The 21,826-nt window shown below is 37.6% G+C and overlaps 1 protein-coding gene and 1 long non-coding RNA gene across 2 annotated transcripts in view; one reads left to right on the plus strand and one right to left on the minus strand.

Moving 5' to 3' along the window:
* Positions 1 to 21,826, plus strand: part of pparab (peroxisome proliferator-activated receptor alpha b) — a 111,641-nt gene that overhangs the window by 57,231 nt on the left and 32,584 nt on the right. The window contains exons 2-3 of the mRNA XM_062061239.1: positions 4,751 to 5,004; positions 11,825 to 11,988. Coding sequence (XP_061917223.1) covers positions 4,803 to 5,004; positions 11,825 to 11,988 — 366 coding nt within the window. The 5' untranslated portion in view covers positions 4,751 to 4,802. The remainder of the gene's footprint in view (positions 1 to 4,750; positions 5,005 to 11,824; positions 11,989 to 21,826) is intronic.
* On the minus strand, positions 11,587 to 15,294 carry LOC133658815 (uncharacterized). The gene is made up of 3 exons (XR_009827534.1): positions 15,183 to 15,294; positions 14,830 to 14,911; positions 11,587 to 11,981 (listed from the first exon to the last, which is right to left on the minus strand). It is a non-coding gene; the product is annotated as an uncharacterized LOC133658815 (long non-coding RNA).

A 21,826-nucleotide genomic window follows, 5' to 3' on the forward strand; every position in this document is an offset into this window, starting at 1 on the left:
GAGGATGGCGTGGCGAAGTTGGTAGAGTGGCCGTGCCAGCAATCGGAGTGTTGCTGGTTACTGGGGTTCAATCCCCACCTTCTACCATCCTAGTCACGTCCGTTGTGTCCTTGGGCAAGACACTTCACCCTTGCTCCTGATGGCTGCTGGTTAGCGCCTTGCATGGCAGCTCCCGCCATCAGAGTGTGAATGGATGAATGTGGAAATAGTGTCAAAGCGCTTTGAGTACCTTGAAGATAGAAAAGCACTATACAAGTATAACCCATTTATTTATTATTTATTTATTTATTATGATTAAAATAGCCCATGACTTGGGGGCCGCATTGGGGGCTGAGCTGTGTATATATATATATATATATATATATATATATATATATATATATATATATATATATATATATATATATATATATATATATATATATACATATATATATATACATATATATATATTCCTCGCGTACTAATTGATTGAAAGAGCACGCACTTGCCGCCATGCGCTCACCCGACACTGCGGCACAAGCACGATGTCACGTTATTGAAGGGAAAATAAATTTTTAGACAATATGATTTGCCCGAGTGGCTAGGAGACCCCGAGAGTAACAAGCGGTAGAAAATGGAATAGAAAGGACAAATTAAAATAATGATAAAATAAAATAAATATATATATATATATATATATATATATATATATATATATATATATATATATATATATATATATATATATATATATATATATATATATATATATATATATATATATATATATATATATATATTCCGTTTATATTTACATCTAACACAATTTCCCAACTCATGGAAACAGGGTTTGTATATATATATATATATATATATATATATGTATATATATATATATATATATATATATATATATATATATATATATATATATATATATATATATATATATATATATATATATATATATATATAATAAAATAAAAAAATACATATATATATACACTACCGTTCAAAAGTTTGGGGTCACATTGAAATGTCCTTATTTTTGAAGGAAAAGCACTGTACTTTTCAATGAAGATAACTTTAAACTAGTCTTAACTTTAAAGAAATACACTCTATACATTGCTAATGTGGTAAATGACTATTCTAGCTGCAAATGTCTGGTTTTTGGTGCAATATCTACATAGGTGTATAGAGGCCCATTTCCAGCAACTATCACTCTAGTGTTCTAATGGTACAATGTGTTTGCTCATTGGCTCAGAAGGCTAATTGATGATTAGAAAACCCTTGTGCAATCATGTTCACACATCTGAAAACAGTTTAGCTCGTTACAGAAGCTACAAAACTGACCTTCCTTTGAGCAGATTGAGTTTCTGGAGCATCACATTTGTGGGGTCAATTAAACGCTCAAAATGGCCAGAAAAAGAGAACTTTCATCTGAAACTCGACAGTCTATTCTTTTTCTTAGAAATGAAGTCTATTCCACTAAATTGTTTGGGTGACCCCAAACTTTTGAACTATATATATATATATATATATATATATATATATATATATATATATATATATATATATATATATATATATACACATATATTATTATTATTATTATTTTTATTTTTATTTTTTTAAATTTATTTTATTTATTTTTTTACTTGGGACTTCCTGCAGGCCGGATTTTAGACGCTGGCGTAGTTTGGGGACCCCTGCTTTAATGCCTCGTGTGCTAGCCTGGCCCGTCTGTCAAATTTCAAAAGCCAATGTGGCCCCTGAGCCTAAAAAGTTTGCCCACCACTGTTCTATAGGGACTAAGGCTGCAGCTATTCTTTATTTTTAGTAATCAGAATCAGAAAAGTACTTTCGAGTAATCTATTAATTTGTGCAATGTAATCGGATAAAACACACTTCATAGCCTCAATGTAAATTTTAGGGAAAGCTATTTTTACGTTTGTCATAACCTCCGTTCTTTTTTCTAATAAATATTCTTCATATGGAAATTGCACTCTTGGCATGTGTGCATTAATAGAATAAACTGAAAGAAGAACTCGCCGCCACCCACTCGCCAGTCTTTTTTCTTAGCAAATAATGTGATTTAATTAATGGTTGTAGCCCTTTGAGTTAAATAACAATTATGGTACACAAGTCTACTACGCTCTTTCCTACTGTATATTATGTTGAGACAGCAATGTGGCCTGAGGTATATTATGTCAACAGGCACCCGGAGCAAGCACCTATTGAAATAACACACATCCCTGTCTGAACTTGTGACTCTTTGGGACATACTTTTAATGGTGGAAGACGAGTATCTCCACAAAGTAGGAATGAGAAGTAATCATTGCACTTGTGACTTGTGAGGACAAAGGACATGGACATACAGTACCATGTTGTAGTGAAGAGGTAACATACAGTATGATGTTGTAGTGAAGAGGTGACATACAGTACCATGTTGTAGTGAAGAGGTGACATACAGTATGATGTTGTAGTGAAGAGGTGACATACAGTATGATGTTGTAGTGAAGAGGTGACATACAGCATGATGTTGTAGTGAAGAGGTGACATACAGTATGATGTTGTAGTGAAGAGGTGACATACAGTATGATGTTGTAGTGAAGAGGTGACATACAGTATGATGTTGTAGTGAAGAGGTGACATACAGTATGATGTTGTAGTGAAGAGGTGACATACAGTATGATGTTGTAGTGAAGAGGTGACATACAGTACAGTGAAGGCAGGATGGCTGCCTGTGACTTAGGGTTTGGGTTATAGGAGGCCGTGGCGTTTGCCAGTTAGAGAAGAAGAGTTGCAAAGCCGCGGAAAAAAATGCAAATTTTGTGTGTTTTTCCGCATTTGTGGTTTGCATTTGTTTACCCTCGCATGTGTTTTATGCCATTTGGTGTTTGCACATGTCGATAATGCTTTGGTACTCGGGCTGGAAGCATTCATTGATTAAAACGATTATTATTAGATTACAGAAAAATGTTCATTTACCGTATTTTTCGGACTATAAGTCGCTCCGGAGTATAAGACGCACCGGCCAAAAATGCACAATAATAATGCACAATAAAAAAATGATTGACATGATAAACTTTTTTTTTTTGCAAATAATAATGAACTTAGAATTTCATGGCTGCAACACGTGCCAAAGTAGTTGGGAAAGGGCACTCAGTAAAGGTTTGGGAACTGAGGAGACACATTTTTGAAGTGGAATTCTTTCCCATTCTTGCTTGATGTACAGCTTAAGTTGTTCAACAGTCTCCTTTCTCATATTTTAGCCTTCACACATTTTCATTGTCTGTACTGCAGGCAGGCCAGTCTAGTACCCGCACTCTTTTACTATGAAGCCACGTTGATGTAACACGTGGCTTGGCATTGTCTTGCTGAAATAAGCAGGGGCGTCCATGGTAACGTTGCTTGGATGGCAACATATGTTGCTCCAAAAGCTGTATGTACCTTTCAGCATTAATGGTGCCTTCACAGATGTGTAAGTTGCCCATGTCTTGGCCACTAATACACCCCCATACCATCACACATGCTGCCTTTTACACTTTGCGCCTAGAACAATCCGGATGGTTCTTTTCCTCTTTGGTCCGAAAGACACGACGTCCACAATTTCCAAAAACAATTTGAAATGTGGACTCGTCAGACCACAGAACACTTTTACACTTTGTATCAGTCCATCTTAGATGAGCTCAGGCCCAGCGAAGCCGACGGCGTTTCTGGGTGTTGTTGATAAACGGGTTTCGCCTTGCATAGGAGAGTTTTAACTTGTACTTACAGATGTAGCGACCAACTGTAGTTACTGACAGTGGGTTTCTGAAGTGTTCCTGAGCCCATGTGGTGATATCCTTTACACACTGATGTGGCTTGTTGATGCAGTACAGCCTGAGGGATGGAAGGTCACGGGCTTAGCTGCTTACGTGCAGTGATTTCTCCAGATTCTCTGAACCCTTTGATGATATTACGGAGCGTAGATGGTGAAATCCCTAAATTCCTTGCAATAGCTGCTTGAGAAAGGTTTTTCTTAAACTGTTCAACAATTTGCTCACGCATTTGTTGACAAAGTGGTGACCCTCGCCCCATCCTTGTTTGTGAATGACTGAGCATTTCATGGAATCTACTTTTATACCCAATCATGGCACCCACCTGTTCCCAATTTGCCTGTTCACCGGTGGGATGTTCCAAATAAGTCTTTGATGAGCATTCCTCAACTTTATCAGTATTTATTGCCACCTTTCCCAACTTCTTTGTCACGTGTTGCTGCCATCAAATTCTAAAGTTAATGATTATTTGCAAAAAAAAATTTTTTTTATCAGTTTGAACATCAAATATGTTGTCTTTGTAGCATATTCAACTGAATATGGCTTGAAAAGGATTTGCAAATCATTGTATTCCGTTTATATTTACATCTAACACAATTTCCCAACTCATATGGAAACAGGGTTTGTATATATATATATATATATATATATATATATATATATATATATATATATATATATATATATATATATATATATGGGCACCCCTGTTGTACGGTAAATACGCTACTTTTTTTAACGAGACGTACAAACCTTTGCTGAACTGCAGAATATATTGAAAGTTGAAGTCTTGTATTTAAGGTGTTCAAGTGACAATTGTGTAAAGCAACATAAGAGGAAGTCATGAGTTGTTTGCTTGTGTAGACCACACACCTGATGACTGTGGGAGTTCATTGAATAGAAGAGTTAGTCGTCTGCGTGTTCACCATCCTTCTTTCTTCCTCCAGTCTGATGAGTGAGTGAGTGAGCCGGCAGAAGGCCTCCGCCGCCGCCGCCGCTATGGTGGACATGGAGAGCCACTACCGCCCCCCCTCACCCCTGGAGGACTCCATGCTGGGCAGCCCGCTGTGCGCCGCCAACGACGACTTCATGGAGGAGCTGCACGACATCTCTCAGTCCATGGACAGCAGCATCCTCAGCTCCTACGACGCTCCCGGGTACCAGTCGTCCAGCACCGGCTCCGAGGGTTCCACGGCCTTTGGTGAGGAACACTTTTTGTGAGGAATCTTTGCTTAATTATGCAATTATGAGGTCATAGGTCAGTGATTTGAGACCCAGCAGAAGGCCAGTCTCCATTCTGAAAGTCACGTGGGATGTGGTTGTGGCTTGTGCAGCCCTTTGAGACACTCGTGATTTAGGGCTATATAAATAAACATTGATTGATTGATTGATTGATGTGGTTGAGGCCAGGGCTTTCCAGCAGGGAATTATGGTATATATTTAGTATATGGTTTGATCAATCAATCAATAAGTCAATATTTACTTATATAGCCCTAAATCACAAGTGTCTCAAAGGTCTGCACAAGCCACAACGACATCCTGGGCTCAGATCCCACATCAGGGCAAGGAAAAACTCAACCCAATGGGATGACAATGAGAAACCTTGGTGCAATGGACATCAAGTGGATCTAGCATAATATTGATTAATTTGATTAATAATAATTTGATTTCAATCCGACTTTTGGGCTGACGATTCAATTCAGAATTGATTCTCATATGATATTATTTGGTATATAAATGATGATAAAAATGGTTTTAAAACAGGTTACAGGTTACAAAAGTCCTCCGGGCTGCTGACTTATCCGTGCAGTGTTGGCCTAAAAACGTATTTAAAAAAAAACTTATTTTAAAAACAAAATAAAAACATTTATTTACAGAAACCAGACGATGTTAATCAATCTAACAAAATAAAATAGAGCCGCCCCCAATCCAACCCAATCGCAGCTTTACAATAATACTTTGGATTAGGGCTGCAACAACTAATCGATTAAAATCGATTATAAAAATAGTTGCCGATTAATTTAGTCATCGATTCGCTGGATCTATGCAATGCGCATGCGCAGAAGCTTTTTAAAAAAAACAAAAAAAAAAACAATTTTTTATTTTTTTATTTTTTTTAAATTTAAATAAACCTTTATTTATAAACTGCAACATGTACAAACAGCTGAGAAACAATAATCAAAATAGGTATGGTGCTAGTATGCTGTTTTTTCCAATAAAATACTGGAAAGGATAGAAATGTAGTTTGTCTCTTTTATCCGATTATTAATCGATTAATCGAAGTAATAATCGACAGATTAATCGATTATCAAATTAATCGTTAGTTGCAGCCCTACTTTGGATATACATTTACAAAGCTATTACAAAGACATACAAATACAATACTAAATAAAAAGGAAAACAAAAAATTAATAAAAGCAACAGTATCGATTATATTTTTTAATTTAAAAAATCATATATAAAAAAAAACATTTGTAAAAAAAAGATAGAATCTAGAAAATTCTGAATCGATTTAGAATATGAAAAAATACAAATTGTGATTTGGATGTGAATCGATTTTTGGGGGGGGGATCACCCCTAATATTTAACCTTCAAATACAATCAGTCAGAAAGATGATAAAAGGTTCATTAAATGATTGAAATTATAAATTTATTTTCAAAATAAATTTAAATATATTATGCTCGTCTTACTATTTATAAACATGTTAAATTTAGTATTTTTTTACTCCTTTTTGAATTTTTTAATCTATGTTAATTATTTCTTTGAAAACCCCCATCAGCTGCTGCAATAACAGCCGCTATTCGCCCTGCGGTCTGAAATGTACAACATTAAGGTAAAGGGAATACACACACATTCATACTTGACAAATAACACAACATTCAAATGAAAACAGCTCTGCATTAATTACGTACAGTTGTTACGCTAGCATTGGAATGCACAATCCCCCATAACAGTTCAATATTGTTTACAAGCACAAAAGCTACACATTATTTGCACACAATCCAGTTAGTGACCAAAAATACAGCAATTATTATTAAAAATCTCTTACATGCTTTTTTTTTTTTTTTTTAATCTTTGCTATTTGGGCTTATTGGACCCTAATTACAATAAAAACTAAGAATCATCTTTTGATATGATGCACTTAGTCCATAAGTACACAAACGTGTACGTCATGTTTAGTGACATGCTAATTCTTATTTTTACACTTTTTTTTCCCAAATTCCATTGTATGTTATACTCTTCTGACACCACCAGATGGCAGTATAAGTGTCCACATAAGTGGCCATAAAACCCCAATTCAGTAGTGGACACAATTTTGGAAATAAGAGCTAAAAGGTGCTGTCCACGCATGTGGCCACTAAGCCTTTAGAGGTTTTAAGATGAATCTTTTACAAAAAGTTACAAATGTTGGCATCGAGTCTAATAAACGGCGCAACGCTGCCATTTTCCCCCCAGTTGGAAAAAAAAAGAACTTTACCACAACTGATATGATGAGGACGTTGTTACCCTCACTACATGGCATCTATAAAGCTGATGTTTGTTACGTGTAATATCCTGGAGCAAAAGCCGCTAAATATCGATAGTTATGGATTGAAAAAAGACGAAGCAGATTTGTTTACGTGGTTAAAAAAAACAACAACCCTGAACAAGACAAGAATGAGTTGATTTTCAAAGCCTTTTCTCTCACTGAGACTTGGTATGGCCAAGAAGGAATCCCCCTCACCACATTCTTGGGCCAGTCCAAAGCTCCTCTCTGGAAACGTCTCTGAGCTTCTGTGTGGTTCCTGAATAGAGGAAGCCACAGACGGTTCGGGGGAAATTTATGCGAGCGCCGCCAAATTCTGCAAGGTTGAAGACAGTGCAGGAGGACAATGTTTGAGGGGACAATGGAGCATGGGAGGGAGGCAGGAAGTGGGAGCTTTAAGACTTTCTCCTGATCCTTGGCCTGGCATCCTTCCACTAGACTTCATTAGTCCCGCTGGTTTGGACTTTTTTTCCCCCCTGGCAGTTCCTTTCACATCAGAGGAATGTAAACTGGTGACATGGAGAATAAACCTGGATGCAAGGCACACTTGTGACAAGCAGAATGCAAAACTTACATTTCCAATCCTGAATGTTAAACAACACACACGAGTCCTTTACAGGTAATGTCAGGTTCACATATATGACATCTATTAGACAAGACAAGAAGCAAAGGAAATCAAACAGAGACAGGATTATATTTAGCTCATGAGGAGAGCGCCTGTGTGCCTGCACCCTCGTACAGCGTCACCACACCGCTCTTTTATTTGGGCCTTTTCTGATTACATAGCATCACATTACATTACGCAGTTGCTCCTAAGGGGAGGTGGTCATAAACAGCTGTTGCACTCAGTCATAAACAGTTCACAGAAAAGGTGCCTGGAGCGTTGTCAGGTCCTGCTCCCTCTCCACTTTGTAGATCTCGGGTCAGGACAAAGTCTTCCTGTGGCTGACAATAGATCAAAGAAATCAACACCTCCATGTCGCATCCCATCGCACACAGTGGAGTTTTACAAGCCTTTCGCTTGATAAGATGAAAGACAGCTTTTGTCTTCTCGCAGGGCGAGCTGAAATGATGGGAACACAAAGTTGTGTGATAACTTATATACAATTATTCTGACAGGTAAGACAAGAACTTGGACGTGCTGCACTTTAAAGTAGTCAGTGTACCGCTTGTACAACAACAAGTGACACTTCAGGAAAAAGGAAGTTTGGGAAGGTAGAACAAAATTAGGGAAGTTTAGAAAGTTCAGAAAGAAAAGAAGGTGGTTCACTTTCAGCAAGGAAGGAAGGAAGGAAATTTAGGAAGTAATGTAAGTTTAAAACGTTTCAAAAAGGAAGGAAGGAAGTTTTGAATGTTTCAGGAAGGAAGGTAGGTAGGAAGGAAGGTAGGTAGGAAGGAAGGTAGGTAGGAAGGGAGGTGAGAAAGTTTCAGGAAGGAAGTTTAGAAAGTTTTAGGCAGGAAGGAACAAAGTTCACTAAGGAAGGAAGTTCAGGAAGTAATGTAGCATTAAGGAAGGAAGTTTGGGAAGTTTATAGGATGAACGGAAGGAAGCTCTGGAAGAAATGAACTTTGAAAGGAAGTTCACAAAAGAAGGAAGGAAGGTTAGTTAAAAAGTTTCAGAGAGGAAGGAAGGAAGGTTGGTTAGCAAGTTTCAGGAAGGGAGGAAGATTTAAGGAAGGAAATAAGTTTCAGGAGGGAAGGAAGTTAGGAAGCTTAGAAAGTTTCAGAAAGGAAGAACATTTAGAAAGTTGTAGGAAGGAAGGAAGTTTTAAGGAAAGAAAGAAGTTTCAGGAGGGAAGGAAGTTAGGAAGTTTAGAAAGTTTCACGAAGGAATGAACTTTAAAAAGGAAGTTAGGAAGGAAGTCTAAGAAAGGAGGTTGAGGAAGTTTCAGGAAAGAATGAAGGGAAAAAAGGAAGTGTGGGAAGGAAGGCAAACCGTTCATTAACTAAGTTCAGGAAGGAAGTTCTGGAGGTTTTAAGAAGAAAGATACTGAAGGTAGGCAGGAAGTTTAGATACAAAGTTCTGGAAGGAAGGAACGAAGGAAGTTCACAAAGGATGTCCAGAAAGAAAGGACAACGTAAGGAAGTTTCAGGAAGAAAGGTAGGAGGACCATCAGGAAGTTTTAAGATGGAAGGAAATTCAGGAAGGAAGGAAGTTCAGGAATGAAGGAAATTGAGAAAGTTAGTTGAGGAAGGAAAGATGTCTCAGGAAGGAAAGGTAGGTAGGAAGGAAGGCAGTTGAAGAAGGAAATGTAGGTAGGAAGGAAGGCAATTGAAGAAGGAAAGGTAGGAAGGAAGGCAGTTGAAGAAGGAAAGGTAGGTAGGAAGGAAGGCAGTTGAAGATCGAAAGGTAGGTAGGAAGGAAGGCAGTTGAAGAAGGAAAGGTAGGTAGGAAGGAAGGCAGTTGAAGAAGGAAATGTAGGTAGGAAGGAAGGCAATTGAAGAAGGAAAGGTAGGAAGGAAGGCAGTTGAAGAAGGAAAGGTAGGTAGGAAGGAAGGCAGTTGAAGATCGAAAGGTAGGTAGGAAGGAAGGCAGTTGAAGAAGGAAAGGTAGGTAGGAAGGAAGGCAGTTGAAGAAGGAAAGGTAGGTATACGAAGGAAGGCAGTTGAAGAAGGAAATGTAGGTAGGAAGGAAGGCAATTGAAGAAGGAAAGGTAGGTAGGAAGGAAGGCAGTTGAAGAAGGAAAGGTAGGTAGGAAGGAAGGCAGTTGAAGAAGGAAAGGTAGGTATACGAAGGAAGGCAGTTGAAGAAGGAAAGGTAGGTAGGAAGGAAGGCAGTTGAAGAAGGAAAGGTAGGTAGGAAGAAAGGCAGTTGAAGAAGGAAAGGTAGGTAGGAAGGAAGGCGGTTGGAGAAGGAAAGGTAGGTAGGAAGGAAGGCGGTTGAAGAAGGAAAGGTAGGTAGGAAGAAAGGCAGTTGAAGAAGGAAAGGTAGGTAGGAAGGAAGGCGGTTGGAGAAGGAAAGGTAGGTAGGAAGGAAGGCAGTTGAAGAAGGAAAGGTAGGTAGGAAGGAAGGCGGTTGGAGAAGGAAAGGTAGGTAGGAAGGAAGGCGGTTGGAGAAGGAAAGGTAGGTAGGAAGGAAGGCGGTTGAAGAAAGAAATGTAGGTAGGAAGGAAGGCTGTTGAAGAAGGAAAGGTAGGTAGGAAGGAAGGCAGTTGAAGAAGGAAAGGTAGGTAGGAAGAAAGGCAGTTGAAGAAGGAAAGGTAGGTAGGAAGGAAGGCAGTTGGAGAAGGAAAGGTAGGTAGGAAGGAAGGCAGTTGAAGAAGGAAAGGTAGGTAGGAAGGAAGGCAGTTGGAGAAGGAAAGGTAGGTAGGAAGGAAGGCAGTTGAAGAAGGAAAGGTAGGTAGGAAGAAAGGCAGTTGAAGAAGGAAAGGTAGGTAGGAAGGAAGGCAGTTGGAGAAGGAAAGGTAGGTAGGAAGGAAGGCAGTTGAAGAAGGAAAGGTAGGTAGGAAGGAAGGCAGTTGAAGAAGGAAAGGTAGGTAGGGAGGAAGGCAGTTGAAGAAGGAAAGGTAGGTATACGAAGGAAGGCAGTTGAAGAAGGAAAGGTAGGTAGGAAGGAAGGCAGTTGGAGAAGGAAAGGTAGGTATACGAAGGAAGGCAGTTGAAGAAGGAAAGGTAGGTAGGAAGGAAGGCAGTTGGAGAAGGAAAGGTAGATAGGAAGGAAGGCAGTTGAAGAAGGAAAGGTAGGTAGGAAGGAAGGCGGTTGGAGAAGGAAAGGTAGGTAGGAAGGAAGGCAGTTGGAGAAGGAAAGGTAGGTAGGAAGGAAGGCAGTTGAAGAAGGAAAGGTAGGTAGGAAGGAAGGCAGTTGAAGAAGGAAAGGTAGGTATACGAAGGAAGGCAGTTGAAGAAGGAAAGGTAGGTAGGAAGGAAGGCAGTTGGAGAAGGAAAGGTAGGTAGGAAGGAAGGCAGTTGAAGAAGGAAAGGTAGGTAGGAAGGAAGGCGGTTGAAGAAGGAAAGGTAGGTAGGAAGAAAGGCAGTTGAAGAAGGAAAGGTAGGTAGGAAGGAAGGCGGTTGGAGAAGGAAAGGTAGGTAGGAAGGAAGGCAGTTGAAGAAGGAAAGGTAGGTAGGAAGGAAGGCGGTTGGAGAAGGAAAGGTAGGTAGGAAGGAAGGCGGTTGGAGAAGGAAAGGTAGGTAGGAAGGAAGGCGGTTGAAGAAAGAAATGTAGGTAGGAAGGAAGGCTGTTGAAGAAGGAAAGGTAGGTAGGAAGGAAGGCTGTTGAAGAAGGAAAGGTAGGTAGGAAGGAAGGCTGTTGAAGAAGGAAAGGTAGGTGGGTAGGTAGGAAAGAAGGTGATGTAGGTCATGTATTTGAAAGGGCAAGTGCCTCCAAACATGTACTTGGTAGAATATATTCTATAATAATTATAGAATATATTCTATAATAATTATAGTGTATTATATAATAATGATAGAATATATGCTATAATAATGATGTAATATATTGTGTAATATATTGATGAAAGACACTGTAATGACACTGTAATGTTTCTTGCTCTGCAGACACTCTGACGCCCGCCTCCAGCCCCTCATCTGTCATCTACGGTGTGGCGACGGGTCAGGATGACATCTCGTCTTCCTCCTCCTTGCTCAGCCTGGAGTGTCGGGTGTGTGCTGACCGGGCCTCGGGCTACCACTACGGTGTCCACGCCTGCGAGGGCTGCAAGGTGACAACATCCTGTCAACTTTTCTCATCTCATACAAGTGACACCCACATCTCATCTCATCTCATACAAGTGACACCCACATGTCATCTCATGTCATACATGTGACACCCACATCTCATCTTTTCTCATGTCATACAAGTGACACCCACATCTCATCTCATCTCATACAAGTGACACCCACATGTCATCGCATGTCATACATGTGACACCCACATCTCATCTTTTCTCATGTCATACAAGTGACACCCACATCTCATCTCATCTCATACAAGTGACACCCACATGTCATCTCATGTCATACATGTGACACCCACATCTCATCTTTTCTCATGTCATACAAGTGACACCCACATCTCATCTCATCTCATACAAGTGACACCCACATGTCATCTCATGTCATACATGTGACACCCACATCTCATCTTTTCTCATCTCATACAAGTGACACCCACATCTCATCTCATGTCATACAAGTGACACCCACATCACATCTTTTCTCATGTCATACAAGTGACACCTACATCTCATCTCATGTCATACAAGTGACACCCACATCTCATCTCATGTCATACAAGTGACACCCACATGTCATCTCATGTCATACAAGTGACACCCACATGTCATCTCATGTCATACAAGTGACACCCACATGTCATCTCATGTCATACAAGTGACACCCACATGTCATCTCATGTCATAAAAGTGACACCCACATGTCATCTCATCTCATACAAGTGACACCCACATCTCATCTCATGTCATACAAGTGACACCCACATGTCATCTCATGTCATACAAGTGACACCCACATGTCATCTCATGTCATACAAGTGACACCCACATGTCATCTCATGTCATAAAAGTGACACCCACATCTCATCTCATGTCATACAAGTGACACCCACATCTCATCTCATCTCATACAAGTGACACCCACATGTCATCTCATGTCATACAAGTGACACCCACATCTCATCTCATGTCATACAAGTGACACCCACATGTCATCTCATGTCATACAAGTGACACCCACATGTCATCTCATGTCATACAAGTGACACCCACATGTCATCTCATGTCATAAAAGTGACACCCACATCTCATCTCATGTCATACAAGTGACACCCACATCTCATCTCATCTCATACAAGTGACACCCACATGTCATCTCATGTCATACAAGTGACACCCACATGTCATCTCATGTCATACAAGTGACACCCACATGTCATCTCATGTCATACAAGTGACACCCACATGTCATCAGGAATTCTGCACTTGTGTTTTGCTTTTTCTTCTGGTACCTCAACGGAATGCGACCTGTGAGGCAAAGTGTGATGATAGCCATAGAACTGGGCTTTCCAACTCAATTGTTCAGGGCGCCACATTTTCAGAAAGCAAAAGACTCTGAAGGCAAAACTAGTCAACTAAATTGTTTCCAGAAAGCTAAGAATCAGACTTCTGCCTTCACTATTATTCTCACCTTGTATATTCCAGCGTCCTCTACAGTAGACATTTAGTTGAGCCTCTTAAACATTCTGCAAAAATGTGAGTCTTTCACAGGTTTTTTGAACTGAACTGGTGGGCCACCTGTTGAATAGCCCGACTGATGGAAAAGTGAACCCTGAGGAACACCACTAGAATAAGCTAAATAAGTTGAGTTATTATGTAGAAATATGGGAAATAACTACAAAAGTACACTTCATTCATTAACTGTGTTACAAAAAAGACGAATCATAATAATACATCATGTTGGATATAGAGAACATACAAACATTTTATTTATTAAATCACATATATTAAAAAAATTCAATGAATGGGTGAATTAGCAAACATGTAAAATGATGCAAACTATAACTTGCTAGCCAAGAATGTACAACAATTCTTCTCAACAAAAGAGGAAAAATATAAACTTAGAGATAAAATGTAATTTAAAACATTTGTACAACACTTCTGACCTTTAGTATATCAGTATGTGGAGTTCAATGATGGAATGGATGAAGTAAAGAAATGAAAGAAAGCAGCAACATGATTCACTTTAAGAGACTGTTCACACTACAAGTGTTCACAAAGTACACACAACAAGAATGATGATCAACATCTTCAACCCTTTTTTTATTGAGACAAATATCATTTATGTATTTAAAGGCCTACTGAAATGAATTTTTTAAATTTAAACGGTGATAGCAGATCCATTCTATGTGTCATACTTGATCATTTTGTGATATTGCCATATTTTTGCTGAAAGGATTTAGTAGAGAAAATTGACGATAAAGTTCGCAACTTTTGCTCGCTGATAAAAAATACCTTGCTCCTACCGGAAGTAGCGTGACGTCACAAGTGGTAGTGCTGCTCACAATTCCCCGTTGTTTACAATGGAGCGAGAGATATTAGGAGCGAGAAAGTGACGATTACCCCATTAATTTGAGCGAGGATGAACGATTCGTGGATGAGGAACGTTAGAGTGAAGAACTAGAATGCAGTGCAGGACGTATCTTTTTTCGCTCTGACCGTAACTTAGGTACAAGCTGGCTCATTGGATTCCACACTTTCTCCTTTTTCTATTGTGGATCACGGATTTGTATTTTAAACCACCTCGGATACTATATCCTCTTGAAAATTAGAGTCGAGCACGCGAAATGGACATTCACAGTGACTTTTATCTCCACGACAATACATCGGCGAAGCACTTTAGCTACGGAGCTAACGTGATAGCATCGGGCTCAAATGCAGATAGAAACAAAATAAATAAATCCCTGACAGGAAGGATAGACAGAAGATCAACAATACTATTAAACAATGGACATGTAAATACACGGTTACATCAACAGCCGTGCTCACCTGCGTTCCAGCGATTGGCGGCGCGACGAAGGACTTCACCCATCATCGACGAAGCTCTTAGCATGAGCTAACGTGATAGCATCTGTCTCAAATGCAGATAGAAAAACAAAATAAATAAATCCCTGACTGGAAGGATAGACAGAAGATCAATAATACTACTATCAGGAGACACCGAACCAAACACTGGACATGTAAATACACGGTTAATGTGTATTCGACGCCTGTCGAAGCCTAGCAATGCTGTTGCTAACGACGCTAACTTAACAACGGGACCTCGTCAGAGCTATGATAAAAACATTAGCGCTCCACCTACGCCAGCCAGCCCTCCTCAGCTCATCAACACCCGTGCTCACCTGCGTTCCAGCGTTTGATGATGCGGTCGGCGGCCCGGAGACGTAGGAAGTCAAGGTGAGTTCGCCGCTAGCGCGTCTGCTATCCAAGTCAAAGTCCTCCTGGTTGTGTTGCTACAGCCAGCCAACACAGATGTCCAGAATACTGTGGAATTTTGTCGAAGAAAACAGAGCTCTGTGTATTGTGTCCAATATGGTCCAAACACTTCCGTGGATCTCTCAACGTCACGCGCATACGTCATCCTCCAAAGACGTTTTCAACCGGAAGTTTAGCGGGAAATTTAAAATGTCACTTTATAAGTTAACCCGGCCGTATTGGCATGTGTTGCAATGTTAAGATTTCATCATTGATATATAAACTATCAGACTGCGTGGTCGCTAGTAGTGGCTTTCAGTAGGCCTTTAATATTTGTATGTTTACTATGGTATATCATTCATTTATTATTTATTTGTTCACTGTTCTGTTACAGAGAACAAGGACATTGGAATACATTGCTATGGTAGGATTAAATAAGCTCTGCTTCTTCCTACTCCTTTTCGGACGTGCTGTAATGAAACAAGTGGAATTGTGTGATGCATGACATTGTATGTATGTTCCACATAAACTGGAACTGAACTGATTTTTTTTAAATTGTGGTTTAATTGACTTATTGAATATCAGCCCAGGCCTACCAGTCTAGTTTGAACTATGAGTTGAGTCTTTGAGTGTAACCAAACGTGTGCATCAGATGTTATTTCCTCACAAATGCCGAACTTGCATAAAAAAACATCATCTCTGTAATCACGCACGCAGTAAAAAAAAAAAAAACTGTCACGGGAGTATAGTTTGTGGGGTTCATGTTCATGGCAGTATGGCAACGTTGTGCTTGTCTGCAGTACAATGAGTTCATGGACGCGCCTGCCTTTTGTCAACTGGAACACTCCCAAACGTGCAGAAGTGATGCTTCACATTTAAGTAGCAGCTTTGGCAACTCACGGCCCCAACATTATGGATGTGTGTGTAGTGTACGACGTACAGTAACACTGTCAGCTCAGAGTTACTCAACTTGCCTTCACATGTTTTTCTGTTGCTGCATAATGACATCACTTCATAATGACATCGCTTCATAACGACATCACTTAATAATGACATCACTTCATAATGACATCACTTCATAATGACATCGCTTCATAATGACATCACTTAATAATGACATCCCTTCATAATGACATCACTTCATAATGACATCGCTTCATAATGACATCACTTCATAATGACATCGCTTCATAATGACATCACTTCATAATGACATCACTTCATAATGACATCGCTTCATAATGACATCACTTCATAATGACATCGCTTCATAATGACATCACTTAATAATGACATCACTTCATAATGACATCACTTCATAATGACATCCCTTCATAATGACATCACTTAATAATGACATCACTTCATAATGACATCACTTCATAATGACATCGCTTAATAATGACATCGCTTCATAATGACATCACTTAATAATGACATCACTTAATAATGACATCACTTCATAATGACATCACTTAATAATGACATCACTTCATAATGACATCACTTGATAATGACATCGCTTCGTAATGACATCGCTTCATAATGACATCACTTCATAATGACATCGCTTCATAATGACATCACTTCATAATGACATCACTTCATAATGACATCGCTTAATAATGACATCGCTTCATAATGACATCACTTAATAATGACATCGTTTCATAATGACATCGCTTCATAATGACTTTTTTGATTGATTGATTGAGACTTTTATTAGTAGGTTGCACAGTGAAGTTCATATTCCGTACAATTGACCACTAAATGGTAACACCCGAATAAGTTTTTCAACTTGTTTAAGTCGGGGTCCACTTAAATTGATTCATGATACAGATATATACTATCATATATACTATCATCATAATACAGTCATCACACAAGATAATCACATTGAATTATTTACATTATTTACAATCAGGGGTGGGGAGGGAGGGGGGGGTGGGGTGGGGGGGGGGGGGTATGGACATCAAGTAGTGGACATAGAGAGAGAGAGAGAGAGAGAGAGAGAGAGAGAGATCAGAAGGCATAAGAAAAATAATCTGCATTTGATTGTTTACATTTGATTATTAGCAATCCGGGGAGGGTGTTAGTTTAGGGTTGTAGCTGCCTGGAGGTGAACTTTTATTGCGGTTTTGAAGGAGGATAGAGATGCCCTTACTTTTACACCTGTTGGGAACGCATTCCACATTGATGTGGCATAGAAAGAGAATGAGTTAAGACCTTTGTTGGTTCGGAATCTGGGTTTAACGTGGTTAGTGGAGCACCCCCTGGTGTTGTGGTTATGGCGGTCATTTACGTTAAGGAAGTAGTTTGACATGTACTTCGGTATCAGGGAGGTGTAGCGGATTTTATAGACTAGGCTCAGTGCAAGTTGTTTAACTCTGTCCTCCACCTTGAGCCAGCCCACTTTAGAGAAGTGGGTAGGAGTGAGGTGGGATCTGGGGTGGAGGTCTAGAAGTAACCTGACTAGCTTGTTCTGAGATGTTTGGAGTTTAGATTTGAGGGTTTTGGAGGTGCTAGGGTACCAGGAGGTGCATGCGTAATCGAAAAAGGGTTGAACGAGAGTTCCCGCCAGAATCCTCAAGGTGCTTTTGTTGACCAGAGAGGAAATTCTGTAGAGAAATCTCGTTCGTTGGTTAACCTTTTTGATTACCTTGGTTGCCATTTTGTCACAGGAAAGGTTAGCCTCTAGAATGGAACCTAGGTAGGTGACCTCATCTTTCCTGGTGATGACACTGTCACCTACTTTTATGTTGAAGTCATTGACTCTCTTAAGTTTGATGTGGGACCCAAACAGGATGGATTCTGTTTTACCCAAGTGGATGGATAGCTTGTTGTCAGCGAGCCAGGTGCAAGTTCTACAGAGCTCAGACATCGCTTAATAATGACATCGCTTCATAATGACATGGCTTCATAATGACATGGCTTCATAATGACATCACTTCATAATGACATCACTTCATAATGACATCGCTTAATAATGACATGGCTTCATAATGACATGGCTTCATAATGACATCACTTAATAATGACATCACTTCATAAGGACATCACTTCATAATGACATCGCTTAATAATGACATGGCTTCATAATGACATCACTTAATAATGACATCACTTCATAATGACATCACTTCATAATGACATCGCTTAATAATGACATGGCTTCATAATGACATCACTTAATAATGACATCACTTCATAATGACATCGCTCTCTGGGTGGACTTTGGCTGCAGGTTTTTGCTAATTAGGCTGGGTTTAGTCTGGAATAATTAGGGGAAACCTTTTCATGTGGACAATTATAAATGTGTTATATTCATGTGTACTATTGAGAATATATTACAAGTCGATGAGTCTGTTGATAAGCTTTTCACAGCAGTTTATGCGGCATAATTAGTTTTTAGCAGTTGATATAGCCCGTGGGCCGCAGGTTGACCACCCTCCTCCTTTTAAAGAGCAAAGAACTCTATTTAAGATTAAGATTAAAGATTAAAGTACCAATGATTGTCACACACACACTAGATGTGGTGAAATGTGTCCTCTGCATTTGACCCATCCCCTTGGGGAGCAGTGGGCAGCAGCGGCGCCGCGCCCGGGAATCATTTTGGTGATTTAACCCCCAACTCCAACCCCTTGATGCTGAGTGCCAAGCAGGGAGGAAACGGGTCCCATTTTTATAGTCTTTGGTATGACTCAGCTGGGATTTGAACTCCAACCTACCGATCTCAGGGCGGACACTCTAACCACTAGGGGTACTGAACACAAAATGAGTCCCACTTGTCACACTAAATTAGCCAATCAGCGAATAAAAAAAGTCATTAGAATAATGTATCTGTGAAATAAAGTTAAATCATACCAAAATAAAACATGATTTACAACACAATGCATAATAAAATCAAATAAAAAATGAGTTATAACGAAGAGGAAAGAAAACTGGCCTTTTCGGGTGTAGCATTATTAAACAGTAATTAAAACATGTTTTTACTATGATTTAGAAGTCATTTAAAAACAATTTAAAGTAATGTAAAAAGTCATGTTTTTAATTTAAATAGAATAGAGAATAGAATAGAAAGTACTTTATTGATCCCTGGGGGAAATTCAGCACCACAGTTTGCTAACAATAGACAATAAACATTTAGGTATTTTTACATGTGAATAATATAAATACAGTCTATTATACAGCATTATTCACATGCGAATAATATAAATACAGTCTATTGTACAGCATTATTCACATGTGAATAATATAAATACAGTCTTATCATACAGCATTATTCACATGTGAATAATATAAATACAGTCTATTATACACCATTATTCACATATGAATAATATAAATACAGTCTATTATACAGCATTATTCACATGTGAATAATATAAATACAGTCTAGTATACAGCATTATTCACATGTGAATAATATAAATACAGTCTTATATACAGCATTATTCACATGTGAATAACATAACTACAGTCTATTATACAGCATTATTCACATGTGAATAATTTAAATACAGTCTATTTTACACCATTATTCACATGTGAATAACAAAAATACAGTCTATTATACAGCATTATTCATACGTGAATAATATAAATACATTCTATTATACAGCATTATTCACATGTGAATAATATAAATACAGTATTATACAGCATTATTCACATGTGAATAACATAAATACAGTCTATTATACAGCATTATTCACATGTGAATAATATAAATACAGTCTATTATACAGCATTATTTACATGTGAATAATATAAATACAGTATTATACAGCATTATTCACATGTGAATAACATAAATACAGTCTATTATACAGCATTATTCACATGTGAATAATATAAATACAGTCTATTATACAGCATTATTTACATGTGAATAATATAAATACAGTCCATTATACAGCATTATTCACATGTGAATAATATAAATACAGTCTATTATACAGCATTATTCACATGTGAATAATGTAAATACAGTCTATTATACATCATTATTCACATGTGAATAATATAAATACAGTCTATTATACAGCATTATTCACATGTGAATAATATAAATACAGTCTATTATACAGCATTATTCATATATGAATAATATAAATACATTCTATTATACAGCATTATTCACATGTGAATAATATAAATACAGTCTATTATACAGCATTATTCACATGTGAATAACATAAATACAGTCTATTATACAGCATTATTCACATGTGAATAATATAAATACAGTCTATTGTACAGCATTATTTACATGTGAATAATATATATACAGTCCATTATACAGCATTATTCACATGTGAATAATATAAATACAGTCTTACACAGCATTATTCACATGTGAATAACATAAATACAGTCTATTATACAGAATTATTCACATGTGAATAATATAAATACAGTCTATTATACAGCATTATTCACATGTGAATAATATAAATACAGTCTATAGTACAGCATTATTCACATGTGAATAATATAAATACAGTCTATAGTACAGCATTATTCACATGTGAATAATATAAATACAGTCTATGGTACAGCATTATTCACATGTGAATAATATAAATACAGTCTATTACACAGCATTATTCACATGTAAATAACATAAATACAGTCTATTGTACAGCATTATTCACATGTGAATAATATAAATACAGTCTATTATACAGCATTATTCATATGTGAATAATATAAATACAGTCTATTATACAACATTATTCACATGTGAATAACATAAATACAGTCTATTATACAGCATTATTCACATGTGAATAATATAAATACAGTCTATTATACAGCATTATTTACATATGAATAATATATATACAGTCCATTATACAGCATTATTCACATGTGAATAATATAAATACAGTCTATAGTACAGCATTATTCACATGTGAATAATATAAATACAGTCTATTACACAGCATTATTCACATGTGAATAACATAAATACAGTCTATTATACAGCATTTTTCACATGTGAATAATATAAATACAGTCTATTATACAGCATTATTTACATGTGAATAATATAAATACAGTCCATTATACAGCATTATTCACATGTGAATAATATAAATACAGTCTATTATACAGCATTATTCACATGTGAATAATGTAAATACAGTCTATTATACATCATTATTCACATGTGAATAATATAAATATAGTCTATTATACAGCATTATTCACATGTGAATAATATAAATACAGTCTATTATACAGCATTATTCACATGTGAATAATATAAATACAGTCTATTATACAGCATTATTCATATGTGAATAATATAAATACATTCTATTATACAGCATTATTCACATGTGAATAATATAAATACAGTCTATTATACAGCATTATTCACATGTGAATAATATAAATACAGTCTATTATACAGCATTATTCATATGTGAATAATATAAATACATTCTATTATACAGAATTATTCACATGTGAATAATATAAATACATTCTATAATACAGCATTATTCACATGTGAATAATATAAATACAGTCTATTATACAGCATTATTCATATGTGAATAAT

The sequence above is a fragment of the Entelurus aequoreus genome, linkage group LG10 (genome assembly GCF_033978785.1).
Source record: "Entelurus aequoreus isolate RoL-2023_Sb linkage group LG10, RoL_Eaeq_v1.1, whole genome shotgun sequence".
In the NCBI taxonomy this organism is placed as follows: Eukaryota; Metazoa; Chordata; class Actinopteri; order Syngnathiformes; family Syngnathidae; genus Entelurus; species Entelurus aequoreus.